The sequence below is a fragment of the Schistocerca serialis genome, chromosome 1, assembly GCF_023864345.2.
Source record: "Schistocerca serialis cubense isolate TAMUIC-IGC-003099 chromosome 1, iqSchSeri2.2, whole genome shotgun sequence".
NCBI classification, from domain to species: Eukaryota; Metazoa; Arthropoda; class Insecta; order Orthoptera; family Acrididae; genus Schistocerca; species Schistocerca serialis.
The window spans coordinates 909,023,943-909,046,191 of record NC_064638.1 but is presented as its reverse complement, the minus strand read 5'-3'; the positions used below and the strand labels follow the sequence as shown (position 1 = coordinate 909,046,191).

The following is a 22,249-nucleotide window of genomic DNA, read 5'->3' as shown; positions in this document are numbered from 1 at the left end:
AGATATGACCTTTAGGGCAAAGGGTTGGGAGCACAAGTGACATAAAGCAGACCAGGATGTATCATAGATGGGGTTAGCAAAAAATTTTGGAATGATTAGGTAAGATTTTTGTGAGAACATGTCAAAATTTTTGTGGAATACATGGTTTGTTGTTTCACTTCAGGTATTGAGTAATAAAGAGGATTTTACCTAGTGAACACGGGTAGAGAATTAGAGGCATGAGAAGAGTGTCAAAGAAAATCTGTTCGCCCATCAGGTTTGAATGTCAGTACCTGTCTTTGAAGACTATAGTTAGGGATGAGGGAAGGCTTATTACTTGGAGATTTGCCGTCAACATGTGGCAAAACAGTGTGGGAAAACATATTCTTATTCCACAATAAGATTTACAACAGGTATACAGAATTTATTAATAGCAATGTGCAAGCTTATTAATGTCATGTGATTCACATAAAAAAGATTATTCCATGTATGGAATAATAATTTCTTACCGAGATATCAGCCTTGTAATAATATACATGAAGACCATCCCAAACTTGGTCAACTTCACAAAACAGAGATTCCAGCTTCTTTGATTCAGCAGATGTAAGTTTAAAGGCATGCTTCACCCTCTGACAGACACCATACACCTCCAACAGATCTACAAGAAAGTAAATTTCAGATATAACAGAAAACAAAAGAAAAAAACACATTTATAAAAAGAAAACTCAGCATGATTTCCTATTAAATATGAGATATTGTTTATTATCTTTAAATCCAAACTGATATAAAAGATGATGAGGAGGGGGGGGGGGGGGGGGGGGGGTATCAGAACTGAAATTTTAACTACCAACCTAGTTACACAGGTGCCATCACATTAGAGGCTATAAAGTACTGCTCATAAAAGTAAAGAACTCTTCTAATTGTGAGAGTAATTTAAGGAGTAACACCTTCTTGACTCTCAGCATACAGTCAAACACACAATAAAATTGTACTGTGTCATTCATAGGGTTACACACTAGCAAAACCAATGACGTTCTTATGGGTATCAAAAGCAGAAAAGTGGTAAAGAACATCCAAATGCCCCTGTAATTAATATAATCATTTGGTGGCATAGTCGACAGGCTGGAAATTAACCGTGTGACAGCAGGATTTGGTTTGAATCCTCCTTAAAGTTTAATGTGGACTCTGAATCATTGTGCAGCTCAGTATTTTTCAAATACATAAATCACTGTCAGAGCTGAAAAAGCAATAAGTGAATGAAAAGAAATCTGAAAGACTGAATAGTGTGTGAACCCTGGACCTTTGGATTGGTAACCTGACACTTATCCACTATGAAACAGGGCCACATTACTGCTGTATTAATTTGTTTAACCTACAGAAAATAAAAAATAAAATGAATGTACATCTCACGGTTTTCAATAAGATTGATTTGGAAGTCAAAAGGCCACAGCATGTCACTTCTTCACCACTTAACAACTAGTCCAAAGACGTCTGATTTCAATGTCCACCTTCAGTCTATAAAGGAGTTTACAAGATATGTAAAAAATCTCTCACTGTCTGCCACCTCCAACAGGCAACTAGGGTGAATGGTCCAAAGGTTATCACAAGCTCTTGCCATTGGGTCAGACCCATTTTCTCACATGGACCATTTCATCTCTACCCAGACAATTTCATTGAGTTGAAGTCTGGTGCAAGGGTAGGCCAATAAAGAAGCACTACTGTACCACCACTGATACATAGTGGAGACTGATCCTGTTGGAAACAGATGAATCCCTTAGGATACAGTTATCACACTGACGGGATCGTAATATGAGTATAATGAATAGCATTAAAATCTACTGTCCTGTTAAGCATTCCAAGTTGCATGCAAGCATCAAGGCCAAAAATGTCACAGTCACAGTGCCACTGTCAGATGACTCATGCATATATATCTGGGATCAAAATAGTCACTTCATGGCCTGAATACTTTTACTCGATGATCATTTTTCTGGGGAAAGAAGTGATATAGTACATTGGAAAATATTTCACAAGTCAAACATAAACATGACACTGTCCTTGATAAGCACTAACTGATAGAATTTATATTTATCATAGATGACAGTATGTTTGCTTTGGAGTCCAGCCTCCCAAAGCCAATATCAAGTTCTACCCATCAAGCAGGAAAACACAGTAGAATGTTTCAATTGTCTTTGTCTATTATACAACATATGGTGTGTTTCCAGAAATAATTCACTGCTTTAGATAGTTAATCTATCCACAAGAATAGTGCTACCACATCTAGGAGAATCTCTAACATGATAAGTAATTTTATGATACAATTACTTCAGAGTGATATTCTACTCGAATTATGGTGATCCTATATGGAAGTTAAGTGGTTAGTCTCACTAAATTTGTACCTATACACCTACAAGTGGAAACAGAAAATGAAAGTGGAATTGTACAGTTTTGTTTACCTGGTGATAGACAGTCATTTTAACTGAATTATTATCCTATGATATTTCATTATTACTACTTTATCTTCTTTCATTAACATTATTAATCAGCTAAATGAAACTGATGCTACAGCAGAGTAACACACAGTAATTAATACAAGCCAATCTAACATGAGAATAAACACGACTGCATTCTGAATTCTAAGTCTGATGCTGATAATTTGCACAAGTTACCAACAATGTAGGCTTCAGGAGGAAGTTCTCTACTGCTCAAACAAACCACTGCTGTACATGCTAGTAGTGTAGACACTACTGCATTAAAAAACACTGAAATTTTTCCAGTGTTCGAGGTAATTTACTCTGAAATGTTTTTTCTGTTTGTATGCTAAAAATACGCAACTATAATAAAGCAACAACAGTTTACTTCAATTTTTGGCATGCCAAATATAGCAGTTTCATTCCAAAATATTTTTGCTACCTAGTTATTGGAGGCTGCCAGTTTCTGAATATCCAACACTCCAAGGAATTCCAAGGACCTCCCACTCAAGACACCAGGCACCAGTTGCCACCCACGTTTTCACATTGTAGAGACCACTAATGGCCTACATTCTCTACTACCGCTCACTGATTAGTTGAGTGCAAAATGTTTTGTTGCTGTAGGTAATTTATCTTGGAAAATATTTACTATAAATCTGGGGAATACAATTCAGCATGTGTTGAATAGAAACATAGGCTGACTGTCCAATCTGAGATACATGAATGGATTCATAAATAATTGAAGTGAATAAAGTGGCACAGCAGGTATTTAACCAGATTTCATCCATAATTGCCTATTTTTGAACCTACCTAATGTAAGAGGGTTAGAGAACTTGGTGGTTTGTAATGCCACTGTCAGAAAATTTTGACAGAGAGACAGCAAAGATAGAGATGTGCCAATTATTCAAGATCAAAATTTATTTGAAAAATAAAATGAGTTACACAAATGTTAATATTTCAAACATCACACAAGAGAAAGAATGTTACGCACTTCTGGCCAGGTGCAATCTTAGAAGAGTAATGTTTGAGAATTTTCCCAAACATGTGGAAATATGAAGTTGGTAGCAGATGTATAAAGTGACCCTATTGACAATTTATCCAATGTTCAGCAGAAACAATCAAAAATCATAACCACAAAAACATAAACTAAAACTGAATAATCTGAAGCAAATAGAAGAAAGTTTGTAATTCTGTTCTTCCAACATTTTTCACCTCCAGAGCTACCACAGAAAAATTTTACTAATCAATATGTTCGTTGATTCCATAATTTTTCCACTATTGTTTACTTCCATAATAATAAATGAAACCAAAATTTATGTCAGTTACTGCCCCAACAAAATTTCTGAGGAACAGATTTTCTAATTTTTTTAATGAAATACACTGCCGGAAAAAAATGCAGGACCATCATGGACAAGGTCATTTTATTGACAAGTGAGGAGCTGGCGGGTAGTTCATCACTGTAAGAGTATATGGTAACAAATTCAGACCACATAAAACATGTCACAGTAAAGGGTGGCTAAGCAGCACCATCAGTACACAGTGCTTCTTCTGGCAGCAACCCAGCCGTGTGGTCTCACATGCAAAACATCATAAAGGTGCCGAATGGTATCCTGTGGTAGATTGTCCCAAGCACCTTCCTCCCTATGTTGCAGTTTGGCAATGGTTCTCGCAGGCCCTGAAAAACAAGTTCCCACCTGATGTGCCCCACACATGTTCAATTGGAAAGCGATCTGGTGATCTAGCTGGTCAGGGCAGTAGTTGTACACCACAAAGAGCACATTCAGTCACAGCAGCAATATGTTGATGTGCATTGTCCTGCTGAAAAAAGCACATCACCTTACTGTTGAAGAAATGGCAGTAGCATTGGGATAACAGGCTATGTAATGTACCAGGCACTTGTTACTTTACCCCTAGTGATGTGGGCTAGGTATATTCCCAGTGGGTGGGAACTAATAAAATGGGAATATTGCCGGGAATATTTCTTTGGCCTGGGAAGATTCCCAAAAATTGGGAATTTATTAACATTTTTAGATTTTGATTATTTTGATTCTTATTAGTACTTAAAGAAACTTAAAACTAGGTTAACTAAGTAAATTCATACATTTTTAATCCAAGATTTATCATTCCATGTATTAATTTCATTGCAAATTCCATGCAAAACATAATTTACCGCAAGTCTGGAAGAAAAAATGATTTAAAACATTCGCTCTTTTTAGGCAAGTTGAAACCCCACATTTTTCTGAATGAAACCTAAATTTAAAAAATATTTCTCTGAAGGCATAATTCTCAACCAGCAGCCACCTTTAGTATTTTTTAATTTTTCCAAATGAATGCCTTGCAGATAATAAAGGCGAAACGCGTATGGCACTAAAATTGTGTTTTATTCAGTTGCTGTCAGATGGTCCATAAGTGAAACTTATCAATATACCATAGTATTACGCGCAACTGAGGAGGACAGGACCACAAAAGTTGAAGATGTCAATGACTACAGGTGTTTCCCTTTCAGAATTCAATATCTTCTCATTTCCTGTGATGAATTAAGATATCTAAATTTATTTTCCGAAATACTGCTATCACTTTCACTTTTAAAATTGTTAGTTAATACTTTAATATGTTCTCTGTCAGTAAAATCACTTGCATTTTCAAGGAAATCATAAATGTCGGCCAGTTTATTCACATAATTTACCCCCGAAATGTCATTTTCAATGACTAACGTTTACAAAATTTGCATGAGTTTAAAATAAACTTTACAGCCTAAAATATCTCTGACATCGACAGAAAACTTAACAAACTGAATAAACAAACTTCCCTGTGTATTTTAGTGGCTTTAGTTACTCACTAAATGGCATATCAATATTATAAACTCTGTTTTTCTAAAGGCTGATTATTTCGACATTGGCAATTCTAGGAAACGTAAGAGTCATAAATTTCAATCCTTGGCAGTTCAGGCTAATTCTTTGATATTTAAAACATTGAAAACAATAAAATGTGTTTATTTCTAACAAGGAGGTTAAGTCCAGATCCATATAAACCTAAATATAAAACCTATCCAAATATTTTATTTATAATTTAAAATAGAAAATAGGAGTACTCAAATAAAAAAAAAGCACTAAAATACAAAAAGCTAATTAAGTTGAACATAACCATGGTTTAGGTCTTTAGGGTAATTTAATTACAATGAGCTGCAATGGGGAAATTTACTTCTTACAAGAAGTAAACTGCTTCACTGCAGCTTTCAGAGAGACAGCCATATCATTTTTTTCAGTTGATAGTTGTGTTTGCAAGTTAAAGAAACAGTATCATTAGAACTTTGTGCAAGAGGAAAGTGTGAAATTGTAACATGTAAGTGGCAGGTGAATCAAATAGGACTGCCTCCTGTTTTGTTCATTGTTGTGTTTTCATTCATTGTTGCAAAATGGTCAAGAAAAAAGGGGCAGTTTGGGACTTCTCTAATATTAAAGAAAAAAGTGTTGTTGTACGTATTGTCCTCAAAAATACAAGCAAGGTAATTCTGTTATAATGGAAAAGCACACAAAAAAATATGTCAAATGCCCTGCAGGAATGTCATATATTCTCACTGTCAGCAAACCAAAACCTAGACCACCAACCACAAAGGATATCAATCAACCATTGACAGTGCATGCGCATTAAAATGTAGGCCACACTATCCAATGTCAAGCTTTTTTAACATCGGCTGGTTTAAGTTCAGCTACATCTCCTTTCAAGTCACCAACACCACCTCCACCAAAGCCTCGCCCATGTCCCCTATATGAACACTTTTCTAGTTTGGTATCAGCAACTATACCAAGTTACAGGCCATGACCATCAAGAGGAATAACTGCATTTTTGGATCAATTTGATAATCAAACAAATGTAAGTTTAAATAATTTAAGGCCTACTATTCTGTGGTATGAATATGGGTGGTTTGTAGTAGTCTTTTTTGTAGCCTATTATATTAATAATAATTATTTTTTTACAGGAGATGCTGAACCATTCCTTAGCTAAAGTGGTTTTTGTAAGTGGATCCCCATTATCTTTGTTAGAGCACCCACTGTGGATAGATTTTTTTTTTTTCTTCAACGATTGAAACTTGCATGTAACTTACCGTCAGGATTTTGAATATCTACAACTTATCTTGAGGCTCAGTATACAGAAATGAAAGGAGAAATAACAAAAATAATTCAGGAAACAAAAAATTTACATCTTCAATGTGACGGCTGGAGGAATATCAGGAACGAGTCTATAATTAATTCTGTGATTTCAAAGCCAGAAACATTTTTTGTAGATTTCAAAACGACCAAAACCGAGAAACATAATGCCAAATACCTGGCAGAGATCATTAGATCTGTCATCGAGAAGTATGGTCCTGATAAGTTTTTGGTGGTTATTGGTGACAATGTTCCAAACATGAAGGCAGCCATAACACTGTATCCTCATATAGTACCATCAGGCGGTATTGCTCACCTTCTCCATTTACTGTGTGCTGACATCTCAGGATGCCAGACTGTTCAAAGTTTCTTTGCAGAGGTGATAACTATAGTAAAGACTATCAAAAACAGTCACATATTGAAAGCTTTGTTCAATGAAATTTCTTGAGAAAAGGCTCGAAGATCGAATATCTCTGAAGTTGCCTGGGCAGACCAGATGGGTCAGCCACCTTTTTTGTTTCGAGAGCTTGCAATCGAACAAGTGGTCCTCCAAACATTGGCTGTCAATGAAAAGGCTGATCTAGATCCATACATTAAAAGGAAACTACTAGGCGATGCTGTGTTTTTGGTTAGAATAGAAAAAACGATACATCTGCTGAGATCAATTGTTGATCTTATCACATCCATTGAATCAAATAACCCACAAATGCATAGTGTTCAAGAAATTAAATGAATTAGAGGAAAGTATGAAGGAAAACTTTACAACATCACCCATGCAAAAATCCGAAAAAAGACAGTCATGGAGAAGTTCATTGAGAGAAAAAAATTTGGCATTGCACCAATCCATCTCAGAGGATTTATGCTGGACCCTAAAATGCAGGGAAGTTTGCTCGACCCTACAGAACTAGATGCCATAGTTTTTTTGTGCTCAGCATATGTGTTCGGACATCTTGAAAGTAGGCGAAAATTTTGCTGACTACAGAGGGAAGGAAGGCTTATTCTCAAGAAAGTTTCTTTGGGAAGGGATGGACGATAAGGATAAAATTATTAGGCCTCTGTCATGTTGGGGGTGGGGGGCGGGGGGTTGACAGGTACTTGTGACTTGGCAGATGTAGCCATAAGAATATTGGGGGCACCAGTAACTTTGGCTCCCACAGAATGTACATTTAGTATGTTTTCTTGGCTGCATTCCAAGAAAAGAAACCGTCTTTCTCCAGACTGAGCAGCGAAACTAACAATTCTTTCTTGCGACTGGAAGCTAATGACTGCTCCACCTCCAAAAGAGGAGAAGAAAGAAACAAGCAAGCAAACAAGCAGAGGGTAACCCAGGGGAAACAGGAGGACAGGAAGAAGGTGAAGGAATTCTCGAGATTGGAGAAGATGAGATCGAGTCAAGTACCTGTAAAGATGATTATGACTTTTTTGGATTTGGAAATGTAGAAGGGTCAAGATGATTTAATGGACATTGAGAGTGACAATGAGAGTGACTAGGGGACTTAAAAAAGATTAAATATGGAAAATAAAGATGCTGTATTAAACCTTTTGCCTTTTAGTAGTTTTCATTTGATTTTTACATTTCACATTCTGGTTATTTTTCTGGTGCTTTTATTCAATTACAATATATTTTGAACATATAAGTGTGTTTGTGTTTTTTAAATCAGACAATTACCACACTGACCTCTTAATTTGAGCGATTTAGTTTTTAAAATTATCAATTCCCAGGAATTTTAGTTAATTATAACTTTATGTTAAAATATATTTCAGTTTTTGAGTTTGATTTAACCATATAATTACTGTTTTTATGGTTTTTTGCACTATCTTGCTAATTAACCATAAATTCCCAGGAATTTATGAATTTTGGCAATATTCCCTGGGAATATTTCTTCGATTTTAAATTCCCAGGAATTTTACAACACTATTTACCCCTTAAAAACACCAAATGTGACTGTGTGTTGTAACTGATGGCCCCACCACCATGAAGCCTGAGATGGGACCTGTATGTCATGGGCAAATGCACTCTCGAATATGCAGCCTACCAGGTCTGCACAATACACGTGTACATCCATCACTTGCAGACAGACAAAACCTACTATTATCACTAACAACAGAGCGCCACTCCACTCTCGAGCTGACTATTTCATGACACCAGAGTAGCCATGATTGGCAAGTTCCAGGTGTCAGTGGTAGCCTGACCAGAGGCACATGTGATCTTACTCCCGCTGAAAGCAGATACTTTGCAAAGGTCCCCGATGACAGCAGGTGCAACATGTGCCCAAATTTCAACCCTGATTGATGTTCAATTGGCTGCCACTGCTCACAAAATGTGTCCATTTTGATGTGTCTGTATTAAATGTGTGTCCAGAACCTGGTCTACAGGTGTGACCACGTTCCACAGACCACTGTTGAAAGAGGCGACACATGACCAATACAATGCTCCAACATGTGCTGCAATCTGTCTACACATCTGTACAGCTTCCTGCAGGTGCACAATGTGATCCCTTTCAAATGGCTGAAACTGTTCAACAAAAATATGACTCACTGGTGGGGCATGTTGTACCCCAGAATGAATGTTGTAAACACTTTTCACCTCTAAACCCAGTACAGTTACTGCCTGGAGAGTCAAAAAAGGAGGGTACACACAGGCCTGATCACTGATAACTGTGACAAATGAATCACTAACACAAAAATCCTTCAGTATGGACATATTATAATCTGATGCAACAAAACACAGTCCTCTACCACATATACAGCAGCAATTTGTGTACTGTTATGTGTATGTAGAACATCTATGGATTTTCAAATTAATCATTATGTTGCAATCTCAATAATAAAATCAATCTCAATAATAAACTACTAATGACACGCAGAATTGTGATGAGCAATGACCAGGCTCTGAAGAATGAAAACCTAATATTCTTAAATTACAAGAATGAAGAAAATTCATCAAATGTAACATTTTCTTTTACTCTAGCTTTATCTCCTCCTCTTCCTCTGGTGCCTTCTTTTCTTTTCTTTTTTTAAATCTGATTTACTATCTGCCAAGAACTGGCTGGTATAGCCAACTATTAGAATGAAGATTTCTTCCATTTTAATTCTTCAGATAATAGCAGAAAGAACATAACACTTGTCAGTATTGGGATTTCTCACACAATATTTTAAATTCAATCATCATTAACGTAGTATCTTACACAACTAGTCTTACAAACAATCCACTTTTGTTAAGGACAAAATATCGACTTCATACAAGAGACTGGCAACTACCTCTTATTGCAGAAAGATGTAAAACTGTTCACTCAACAAAACTTAAAAATGTTGTAGTCTTTGTCTTATAATCAATGAGTCAAAATGAAGGCAGTCTTGTCAGGGAAGTAAAAATGTGTAGTGATGTGAAACTGAATGGTACATAAGCTCTGTTATATGTAAAACAAATAGAAAATTTCCATTCATTGGTAGAGTACTGGAAGCTATAGCTTATCTATGACAGAAAGTGTATACAAAACACTTACGAAGTTCATACTTGGAGCTGAAGTGTATATATGCCATAGGAAGTCAAATTAACAAGTAACTAAATGGGTTTAAGGACCAGAGTGTGGTGATAAATATGGTAATGGCCCTGTTTACCCTACAGGGAGGTATGAATCCTGACAAATATCAGCTCACAAATACTCAAAGAAACACACAAAATATGTTGTGAAAACCAACTTACAATGTTGCAAGCATCATTCATATATTATTGTTGTGGGAAGGCTAATTTGATGCAGCTCTCCATGCTATTCTATCCTGTGCAAGCCTCTTCACCTCCGAATAACTACTGCAACCTACATCTTTCTGAATCTGCTTGCTGTTTTCTTCTCTTGGTCTCCCGTCTACAATTTTTACCCCCCAAACTTCCCTCCAATACTAAACTGGTGATCCCTTGGTGTCTCAGAATGTGTCCTATCAACTGATCCCTCCTTTTGGCCACATTGTGCCACAAATTTCTTGTCTCCCAAATTCAATTCAGCATTTCCTTATTAGTTACATGATTGGCCCATCTAATCTTCAAAAGCTTCTACTTTCTTTTTATCTAAACTGTTTACTGTCCATGTTTCACTCCCATACATGGCTACACTCCAGGCAAATACCTTCAGAAAAGACTCCCTGACAGTTAAATCTATATTTGATGTTAACAAATTTCTCTTCTTCAGAAATGCTTTCTTGCTATTGCCATTAACATTTTACAGCGTGACAATTATTGAGCTATATGAAACAAAATCATCATAACTTCTGAGCAGTTTGTGTTAGGACATTCAAACTGCACAGTTGGCTTCAAGGCATAGTGGGAATTAGTACGCACGTGCATGGTTTGGTGTAGAATGAAGCCCGCTTTCATTTAGATGGGTTTGTCAATAAGCAAAATTAATGCATCTGGGGGACTGAGAATCCACATTTCACAATCGAGAAGTCTCTTCACTGTCAACGTGTGACTATGTTGTGCGCAATGTCCAGTCACAGAAGAGTTGGTGCAATATTCCTCAATGGCATGAAGGTTTTGGAAGAAGATTTCATCCCCATTATCCAAGTTGACCCTGATTTCGACAAGATGTGGTTCCTGCAAGACAGACTCAACCCCATCGAAGCAGAAAGTGTTTGATGTCCTTGCGGAGCGCTTTGGAGACCATATTATGGCTCTGGGACACTGGCATGGGCCTCGATTAGCCATCACAGTCTCCAGATCTGAACACAAGTGACTCCTTTTTGAGATGCTATGTTAAACACAAGATATACAGCAATAACCCCAAAGCTATTACTAAGAAGAAAATAGCCATTCAGGAGGTCATCAACAGCATCGATGTTCTGACACTTCAGCAGGTCATGCAGAATTTTGCTATTCGGCTGTGCCACATCACCACCAATGATGGCAGACACATCGAACATGTCTTAACCTAAATCTGAATATCTGTTGAATAAAGTGTTTGCATGCTGTAGTTTGTAACTAATTTACATTTTTTTTCATATAGTTCAATAACTGTCACCCTGTATATCCTCCATACTTCAACAGTCATCAGTTGCTTTGCTGCCCAAATAGCAAAACTCATCTACTAATTGAAGTGTCTCACTACTTAATCTGATTCCCTTGGTATCACCTGATTTAGTTTGACTACATTCCTTGTTTTGGTTTTGTTGATGTTCATCTTATATCCTCTTTTCAAGACTTGTCCAGTCTGTTCAACTGTTCTTCGAAGTCCTTTGCTGTCTCTGGCAGAATTACAATGTCATCGGCAAACCTCAAAGTTTGTATTTCTTCTCCCTGGACTTTAATTCCTACTCCATTTTTTTCTTTTGTTTCCTTTACTGCTTGCTCAACATACAGATTTAATAACATCATGGATAGGCTACAATACTGTCTCACTCCCTTCTCAATTACTGCTTCCCTTTCATGTCCCTCGGCTTTCATAACTGCCATTTGGTTTCAGTACAAGTTGTAAATACCCTTTCACTCTCTATGTTTTACCACTCCTACCTTCAGAATTTCAAAAAGAGAATTCCAGTTGACATTGTTGAAAGTTTGCTCTAAGCCTACAATTGCTATGGCCTTGACTTAACCTATCTTCTAAGATAAGTTGTAGAGTCAGTGTTGCCTCGTGTGTTCCTACATTTCTCCGGAATCCAAACTGATCTTCCCCAAGGTTGGCTTCTACCAGTTTTTCCATTCTTCTGTCAGGAATTCGTCTTAGTATCTTGCAACCATGACCTTTAAACTGATTGTTAGGTAATTTGCACACCTGTCAGCAACTGATTTCTTAGTACTGATTAGTACATTCTTCTTGAAGTCTGGGGGTATTTTGCCTGTCTTGTACATCCTGCACATCAGACGGAGGAGTTTTGTAATGGCTGGCTCTCCCAAGTCTATCAGTAGTTCTGATGGAATATCATCTACCCCCGACACCTTGTTTCGAGTTATATCTGTCACAGATTTGTCAAATTCTTCCTGCATTATCATATGTCCCATCCCACTTTCATCTATGTCCACTTCCCTTTCTATAATATTGCTTTGCTTCCAAGTTCATCTCCCTTGTATAGGTGCTCTATACATTCCTTCCACCTTTCAGATTTCCCTTCTTTGTTTAGGACTGGTTTACCATATGAGCTCTTAATATTCATACAGCTGCTTCTCCTTTCCCCAAAGGCCTCTAATTTTCCTGGAGGCATTGTCTATCTTTTCCCTAGTGAAATATGCTTCTAAATCCTTACATTTGTTCTCTAGTCATTCTTGCTTAGCAGTTCTGCACTTCCTGTCAATCTCATTTTTTAAATGTTTGTATTCCCTTTCTCCTGCTTCATTTGCTGTATTTTTAAATTTCCTCCTTTCATCAATTACATTCAATATCTCTTGTGTTATCCACAGATTTAAGCTAGGCTTTGTCTTTTTAGCTATTTGATTCTCTGCTGCCTCTACTACCCTCTACTACCCTCTACTACCCTCTACTACCCTCTAAAACTCTCAAGAACCTCTGGTTCTTTCAACCTATCCAGGTCCCATCTCCTTAAGTCCCTTCCTTTTTCCAATTTCTTCAGTTTTAATCTACAGTTCAGTTCATAACCAATAAACTGTGGTGAGAGTCCACTGCTGTCCCAGGAAATGTCTTACAATTTAAAATCTGGTTCCTAAATCACTGTCTAAAGATTACACAATCAATCGAAAACATTCCAGTGTCTCTTCCATGTATACAGCCCTATTTAATGATTCTTAAACCAACTGTTTAAATTATGCTCTGTGTAAAATTCTAGCAGGCAGCTTCCTCTTTCATTCCTTTCTCCCAGTCCATATTCACATATTATTTTTGCTTCTCTTCCTTTTCCTACTATCAAATTCTAGTCCCCCATCACAAACATTAATGTGCTTCAGAGCCCAATTAGCAACATAGTTTTTGAATGGTAGTAGTGGACAGAAGGGTGGCTGAGCCCAGGGTTTTGGATGGCAAGCTGATCCATTGTAACAAGCCACTTGGTGATAAAGCATTGTCGTAGCTAATGCTCAGCTTGGATGTCAACACCACGTGGATATTCTTAATCTGCAAAATAATTACTAACAACTGCACCACTGACTCTGTTGCAATATAGTTTCATAACAATGTGAGAATCACTTCGAACATTAGTTTCAAAATGTTCACAACTGCAAATTTCTTCACTTTGAGTGTACCATAAAACTGCAACTGTTCTTATATTTTGTTTTTGCAGCATTAAAATGACATCTCTGGAGTTACTTTTACATGTGTAACTGCAAATAAATAGTACTTACGCAAAACTCAACAAATTTTTCAGTCATTTTTCAGTTTTTTAAATTTGCAACTATAATATTGTCGTTTACTGTTTAAAATACACTGACCATCTAAAAAAAAAAAAAAAAAGTTCCAACATGGGCTCCAATTGTTGATTAATGGTACCAAGTAGATTGTAATGAATATTATCCAACATATTTAAGTGCACAAAGAAAAGATTTTAGAAAATTAGATCTAAAAACAATTTCTTTTCTTGTGCTAAAATTAACCACACAATACTATTCATCAATGCTGGATAGCACTTGCTAACAGAGTTTTAGCCCTATCCCACACCTCAACAGTTTATTTACTAACAGCACTTTCTTTCCATACATATTACTTCCACATATCTAGTCTGCCCTAATTCAGGACTGCTGGCAACAGACTAGTATCTCCCACAATGGCTTCTCATTTTCTGATACAAACACTTTTCTATAATCCACTGCTGTAATTCAGATGCTACCTATTAACCCCCACCTATCCATTAAAATATTGTTATTGTTATTATTATTATTATTATTATTATTATTATTATTACCTACCAGAAGTGTCATTTTCATGTCAAAATACTTAAGATACACTATGTGCTGCTTAATTTGTCAGATGACCTCATTAAATCAATGTTATCTGCAAAGTTCTTCATTTTTATTATCTGTGTTACAGTAAAAATAACCATTTTTAACATATATATTTCATAACATATGACAAATAGCACAACTCACTGTTTAGATAATCTTTCCCTTCACCAATGTGTAGCACTTCTTCTAACACTTCTTCAGATGTGACTGAAGAAAATAAATTTAGGGCTGCCTGGAGAAGACTCAGACAGCTCTGTACACATCGACACCATTCAGTGACTTGGTGTTCCACTGCCTATCAAAAAAAAAAATGGGAATAAGCATTGTATACAAAGGACTGCTGCTGGAAAATAAAGGTAAACAAGAAACAATGATGCAAAATGCTAAGAAAAGCAATAGAAGATATGGCTTACATAACTAGACGGAACTTCTTCACAAGAAATATACTACTCTGATTATGTCAGAAGCATACAAATTCTGTTTCAGGTTATTATAATACACTGATGAGCCACCACATTATGACTAGTGTCCACAATGAGACTGAAGCCATCTGCTAGCATTGTGGGCATGTGATGTGGTTAGGAAACTATGTTAAGTGGAGTACAGAGGTGAATGGGGAACCATTTCAGTGATGATACAGGCCACAAATAAGGAACTCCACTGACACAATAGACAATGATGATGTAAGTCAGATCATACACAAGGTGTCTCAAAAGGAAGTTTACATTTGAACAGCTCTCTGCGCATGTGCAATAAATCAGAGGAGAGTGGGAGTGTATCCATTTCTTGTCTGGTCTTTAGGAATTCAGTCAATATGGTGTGCTTCTCAGGAGTAGACTGCATGTTTTGTGTGCAAGAATTTTACAAAAATGGTGGTCCAATGACTAGCCTGCAGGCAATTTTGTAGTGATTGTGATTGCATAATGTAAATGATGCTCCAAGTGTTTCCCTTAACCAGAAATGGATCAAAACATTTGAGGAGACTGGTTCAACATTGAACAAACCAAAATCCAGGCAACCAAGGTCATCAAGAATGGACAAATTCATGGAGAGTGTAAATTAGTCTGCTCGTGATGATCCTAACCTCTCCAATCATAAACATTCAAGATCTTTCAATGTGCAGAGATCATCACTGCACTGAGTTCTGAAAATAGACGTTATATTGCACCCTTACAAAATCCTACTGGCACAAGAATTAAACCCTCAGAATGCCAGACATAGGTTGCATTTTTTTAATGATGTGAGTGAGTGCCCTTCGTTTAACAACATCTTGTTTTCAGATGAGGCTTACTTTCACCTGAACGGTCACATCAATAAGCAAAATTGTCACTACAGGAATGCAATGAATCATACACAGAAGCATGAGAAATCCCTTCATTTGCCAAAAGTTACTCTATGGGGTGTGATGTCAGCGAGAGTATTAACTGGTCTGTACTTTTTCAAGGACAAGAACAGTCATGCTGTTACCATAAATTCGTAATATTATGTGATGATATCAAATAACTTTTTGGTGCCTGAAATACAAAATTTTACTGGTTATAACCAAAGAACATTGTTTCACTAAGACGGAGCCACAGCACACATGTCTTATGTGTCTATATTGTAATTTGTGAAATGTTTCCTGGCAAATCGATCTCTAGGAGGAGACATAAATTGGTGCTTATGCAGTCCAGATGTAAGAACCACTGATTTTTCTCTTATGGGGATATGTCAGATCTAGAGTGTATGTCAATAGCTTGACTCCTCTGCAACAACTGAAAGAAAACATCCACAACAAAATGTCATCCATTAAAGTATCAACATGTTGAGTCGTGATGCACTTTTTCATTCACTGTTTAAATGAGAGCTGCTGTTGTGCTGGATTGCATTTAAATGACATTACTTTTAACAAGTAAATTTCTAAACTGTATATTTTAATAATAATTTGTTGACAGACTTCAACCTCTATTTTATTTTGAAACATCAAATATAAACTTTCTTTTGAGACACCCTGTACTTTTCATTTACTAATAATTTTATTTTAAGAAAATGCCTCCATTTTCTGTCTAATAAGTAATATAACTGACATAACAAGCACTGATGCAGGTAGTTTGTTTATATGAGACTGGCACACCCAAAGAGCGAAATATAATGAAAATACTGCTCAACACTGAGACTACACATGCAAAACTATTAACATTAGTTATTATATATGTCTCCATATTCAATCTGCCATCGTTCACTTGCTTAAATGTTGAAGAATGAATGGACCAAAAATTTTTCCTGCAAATTCACAACAAAGTATGTACAGATATTTTTTACCAATTTTTAACATTTCAACATTTTTTACTGATGGTAAAATATCCTCACAGGTTACTGAAATGTAATTAAGTAACATATTTTGTTATTGTTAACTTAGATTTAGGATCAATGTACTAAGTAGTGTTTCAGTCATACAGGTCATTTAACCAGGTAAAAGTATTCAGTTAGTTCATTTCAGTGTAGTTCAGCTTATGCAGCACTACTGTGCAACATGTCTGGCTGAGGCAGGTGATGTGTTATCTTTAATGGTAACACCCTGTAGGTTACTTGATGCCTTACTGCGCAATCAGTAATTGGAATAAATGGTGTACTAAAAATATAGAGTGATCCTGAAGTCTACTGACAAAATTTCGGAGGTCATTCATGGACATTCCTGAGAATTTTGATATAAGGGATCCATGGTCTTTGGAGGTTCGTTACAGAGTAATTCCATTTCATCTGTGTTCTTACCCCAGTTTATCTTTGTATTTGTATTGCACTGAAAATACACACATCAAAAAAACTTTTGCATCACCTCATTTCCGAGAGTTCCAGAACCTGTACAGAAAATTGGAATAGAGATCAATATAAAAATCATTTGCACCCTTTTAATTGCTCATGAAAACCAAACATTGCATGTTGTACCACCATACAGCGAGACCTTCAGAGGTGGTGGTCCAGATTGCTGTACACACCGGTACCTCTAATACCCAGTAGCATGTCCTCTTGCATTGATGCAAGTCTGTATTCACTGTGGCATACTATCCACAAGTTCATCAAGGCACTATTGGTCCAGATTGTCCCACTCATCAACGACGATTCGGCGTAGATCCCTCAGAGCGGTTGGTGGGTCACGTCTCCCATAAACAGCCTTCCCAGGCATGTTCAATAGGCTTCATGTCGGGAGAACATGCTGGCCACTCTAGCTGAGCAATGTCGTTATCCTGAAGGAAGTCATTCACAAGATGTGCACGATGGGGGTGTGAATTGTCATCCACGAAGATGAATGCCTCGCCAATATACTGTTGATATGGTTGCACTATTGGTTGGAGGATGGCATTCACGTATTGTATAGCCGTTATGGCATCTTCCATGCCACCCCAAAACAGCAATGAACCTCCACCTTGCTGCACTCGCTGGACAGTGTGTCTAAGGCCTGACCGGGTTGCCTCTGAACACATCTCCGACAATTGTCTGGTTGAATGCATATGCAACACTCATCAGTGGAGAGAATGTGATGCCAATCCTGAACGGTCCATTCAGCATGTTGTTAGGCCCATCTGTACTGCGCTGCATGCTGTCATGGTTGCAAAGATGGACCCTCGTCATGGACATCGAGCGTGAAGTTGCACATAATGCAGCCTATTGCACACAGTTTGAGTCATAACACGACATCCTGTGGCTGCACAAAAAGCATTATTCAACATGGTGGCGTTGCTGTCAAGGTTCCTCCAAGCCATAATCTGTAGGTAGTGGTCACCCACTGCATTAGTAGCCCTTTGGCGGCCTAAGCGAGGCATGTCATAGACAGTTCCTGTCTCTCTGTATCTCCTCCATGTCCGAACAACATCACTTTGATTCACTCCGAGACACCTGGACACTTCCCTTATTGAGAGCCCTTCCTGGCACAAAGTAACAATGCGGACACAATCGAACCACGATATTGACAGTCTAGGCATTGGTGAACTACAGACAACACGGGCCGTGTTCCTCCTTCCTGATGGAATGACTGGAACTGATCGGCTATCGGACCCCCCTCCATCTAATAGGCAATGCTCATGCATGGTTGTTTACATCTTTGGGTGTGTTTAGTGGCATCTCTGAACAGTCAAAGGGACTGTGTCTGTGATACAATATCCAGAGTAACGTCTATCTTCAGGAGTTCTTAGAACCAGGGTGATGCAAAACTTTTTTTGATGTGTGTATTCACATAACACTGCAAAGATACTTGGCATTTACTGTGTGGCTTATTTGGAAACAAAATTTTCCACTCATTCATGGTACTTGCTGCTGACAACAGTAATGCCCACCTTGCTCTTCACTCTCATGTTTGCATTCTGTAATCCTTGGTTAGTTATTTACATGTTCCATTGATCACTTGAAGGATTTGTCAAAATAATGTGGAACGAGTCAGTTTACACGATATTTATAAATAATTAGTGTTAACATTAATGAAATCATTATTGTTTTAGACCCACTCAAGCAACTGTCCTTAAAAACTGGTAGTGTGTGCAGGTGTGCGCGCTCCCCTTTGGGCACATGTAACTGGCTACTAGTTTTTAAGTATAAATTCATCAATGGAGTAGAAAGAGTTGTCCAGGAGAAATGATTTTAAGTTAGGTTTAAAACTTGCATTTCTATCTGTCTGACATTTTATGTTGTTGCATTCTAAACTCCTTTCTGAGCCACTGACAGAGTTTTCTCTTTAATTTTGTAGGTATGGGCATCAATGCTCTTCTCAAATTGCGATGGATTATTTTTAACCAATTTCATTAGCAAATATATGTACTGTGATAGTGCAGTTAAAATATCCTGTTCCTTGAAGCTACCAACATGATACCCGTGAGTGAACACAACATTTCATTTTTACTTCTTGCTTTTGTGCAATCAATACTTTCTTTCTAAGTGATTATCCCAAAAGACATTACTGAGTGGAAATATGCAAAATATGGAAGAAGGCTGATTCGTTTGCCTCCAACAATAGCAATTATATGAAATGCAACAGTAGCTGAACTTAAATGTTTGAGAAGCTCAGTAATATGCTTCTTCCAGTTCAAGTTTTCATCAATAGGTACCCTTGTTGTACAGAACTGAAAATATACATATATTTTTTTTTTCGAAAATTTAGGGAGAGTCAATTTCCTTAGAATCAGTTTATGGTTCTTTAAAAAAAAAAAAAAAAAAAAAAAAAAAAAAAAAAAAAAAGTCACAACACTAAGAAGGAGTTGTGTGACATCAACAAAGGTTGGTAAGCATGTTTCTACATCCGAAAGATGATGTCTATCCCAATTTTGCACCAGTTTCATAAGAGTTGTGCTAATAGGGCAGCTATGAGGATACAAATCACGTTCGCTTTAAACACATGCTGTGATGATCATGAGCATTGCTTAAATTTGAAACTGGATGTTGTGAGTTGATGTTAGGCCATGATGGCTATGTGTTGGGCAGAAGGGTGCCAGTTGAGGTGTTGCAACAAACCTGTCTGTATGCTCCACACACTGGAACTACATCTGGAGCTTTGGTCTGGGGTGCAATTTTGTATGACAGCAGGAGCACTCTTATGGTTATCCAACGAACCCTGACTACAAATTTGTATATTGCTCTGGTAATTCAATCTGCTGTGCTGCCATTCATGAACAGCATTCCAAAGGGAGATTTCCACCCAGATAAAGCTTGCACAAATACCATTGTTGTAACCCAACATGCTCTACAGAGTGTCAACATGTCCCTTGGCCTGCTCGATCACCAGATCTGTCTCCACTCAAGCACATACAGCATATCATTGGACAACAAATCCTGTGTCATCCTTGCATTGACCAACCAAGTGCAACAGGCATGGAACTCTGTCCCACAAATTGATATCCAGCATCTGTACAACAGAATGCAAGCATGGTTGCATGCTTATGTTGAACATTTTGGTAGTTATACCGGTTATTGATGTACCAGCATTTCACATTTGCAATGGATTCTCTCGCACTTACGTTACCCTGTGTTCTTGTAATATTAATCACTTAAATATGTTACTTAGACAAATGTATTCCTGAAATTTCAATACTCAACACTAATTATTTTTTTGGTGTTGCAATATTTTTTCTGTCAGTGTATATATAAAGAAAAGGAGTTTAACTGAGAGTAAACCCCAGAGGACTCCCTTTGTGATTTCTCCCCAGACACTAAAATTTTCTACTCTTCTGACATTGTTTGAATTATTCAGTATTACCTTTTGAATTCTGTTAAGTATGACTCAAACCAGCTGTGTGTGAAGTCATAAATTCCATAAAACTTGTGTTTCTCTCAGCAAGTTTCATGATCTACACAATCAAATGCCTTGGAAAGATCACAAAAATACAACTGGCAATATTTTATTATTTAAGGCTTGTACTATTTGATGAGTGAATGTACAAATAGCATTCTCAGTCGAGCAAACCTTCTGGAATAAAAATTACGATATGCTAAGTAAACTGTTTCTACTGAAATGTGAATAGTGTTTTATTCATATAATAATATATAGAATTTCAGAACGTAAGTCTGATGTACAGGAGACAAGTCAGGGTTATGACTTACTTAAAAATATTGTCGAACTTATAATATTACTAGTTTTTCTAATGCTATTTCAGAATTTGCATCCACAATAACTAGCATAACTTTTTATTTCATTTTATGGATCCAACTCAATGTATCACTTCTTCCTTCATGAAATCCTCCACTGAGTAGTACCATCTTTAATCTACAAATTGTGTAACTTGCTTTTAAAAGTATTTATTTTCATATTCATTATGTCACACCACTAATTTTTATGACTGTATATTGAGCAGTCTGAAAATGTGAGGTGAATGTAAAGTTTTCTTTTTATCTTGTGTTGTACAAGTGTTCAAAATGATTTTTTAAAAATAGATCTGCTCTGCTGCATTGAAAAAGAATCACCTCAAAGATATACAAAGAAGGGATAGTTAAGATTTGTGTGACATTTCTTAAGTTTCCGCAAAAAATTATGCTGTATCTAATAACAGATTCAAAATAGCTATAGTACGTTACTTTCCTGGTGTCCATACGAGTAGTACCGCCTAAAATTTCCACTGCAAATGCAAAGCTGTTTAATTTATTTGCTAGATATTCTATATGTGTATTCCATTTCAAATTTCTAAGTTTATTCCAAGGAATATGACTGAGTTAAGTTCTTTTTTTTATGAATAATACAGATTTCTTAGTTTTTGGCTGGTTTTAAAATACATCATGTAAGTTTTTGAAATGTTTAGCATTAACCTATTTAGACTGAACTATGTTTCCAAGTTACCTAACACATTCATGGCACACTGCAGTATATTGACAGCATTTTCATTTTCAATTAGGGTCGATGTATCATCTGCAAACAAGGTTAGATGAGTATTTATACAGAGAGGCAAGTCATTTATATACAACAGGGATAAAATTGGCCCATGGACTGAGCCTAGAGGAACACCTTGCGACGTTGTTTTCCACTCTGAGAAGTAATTTGCTCCATTTGATGTGATTATTACCCTTTGTTTTCTCTCCATGAGATATGATTCAAACCATTTCAAAGAAATAGCCCTTGTTCCATACCCTTTGAGTCTGAAAAGCAGCAGTGCATGGTTTACAGAGTTGAATGCTTTTGTAACATCACAGAAATTTCAGCAAATTTAGTTTTTCCATCTAATGATGAAGTAGTATTTTTTTTTCTTCAATAAACTCTTTTATGACATCTACTGTTCTTTTATCTTGTGGGAAACCATGGTTATTGGGAATGATATTGTAAC

The 22,249-nt window shown here is 36.8% G+C and overlaps 1 protein-coding gene across 1 annotated transcript in view; it reads right to left on the bottom strand.

Moving 5' to 3' along the window:
• The window catches only part of LOC126412080 (synergin gamma-like), a 161,490-nt gene that overhangs the window by 4,964 nt on the left and 134,277 nt on the right, over positions 1-22,249 (bottom strand). Inside the window, exons 6-7 of the mRNA XM_050081486.1 lie at positions 14,619-14,769; positions 489-637 (exon numbers count right to left, since the gene is read on the bottom strand). Coding sequence (XP_049937443.1) covers positions 489-637; positions 14,619-14,769 — 300 coding nt within the window. The remainder of the gene's footprint in view (positions 1-488; positions 638-14,618; positions 14,770-22,249) is intronic.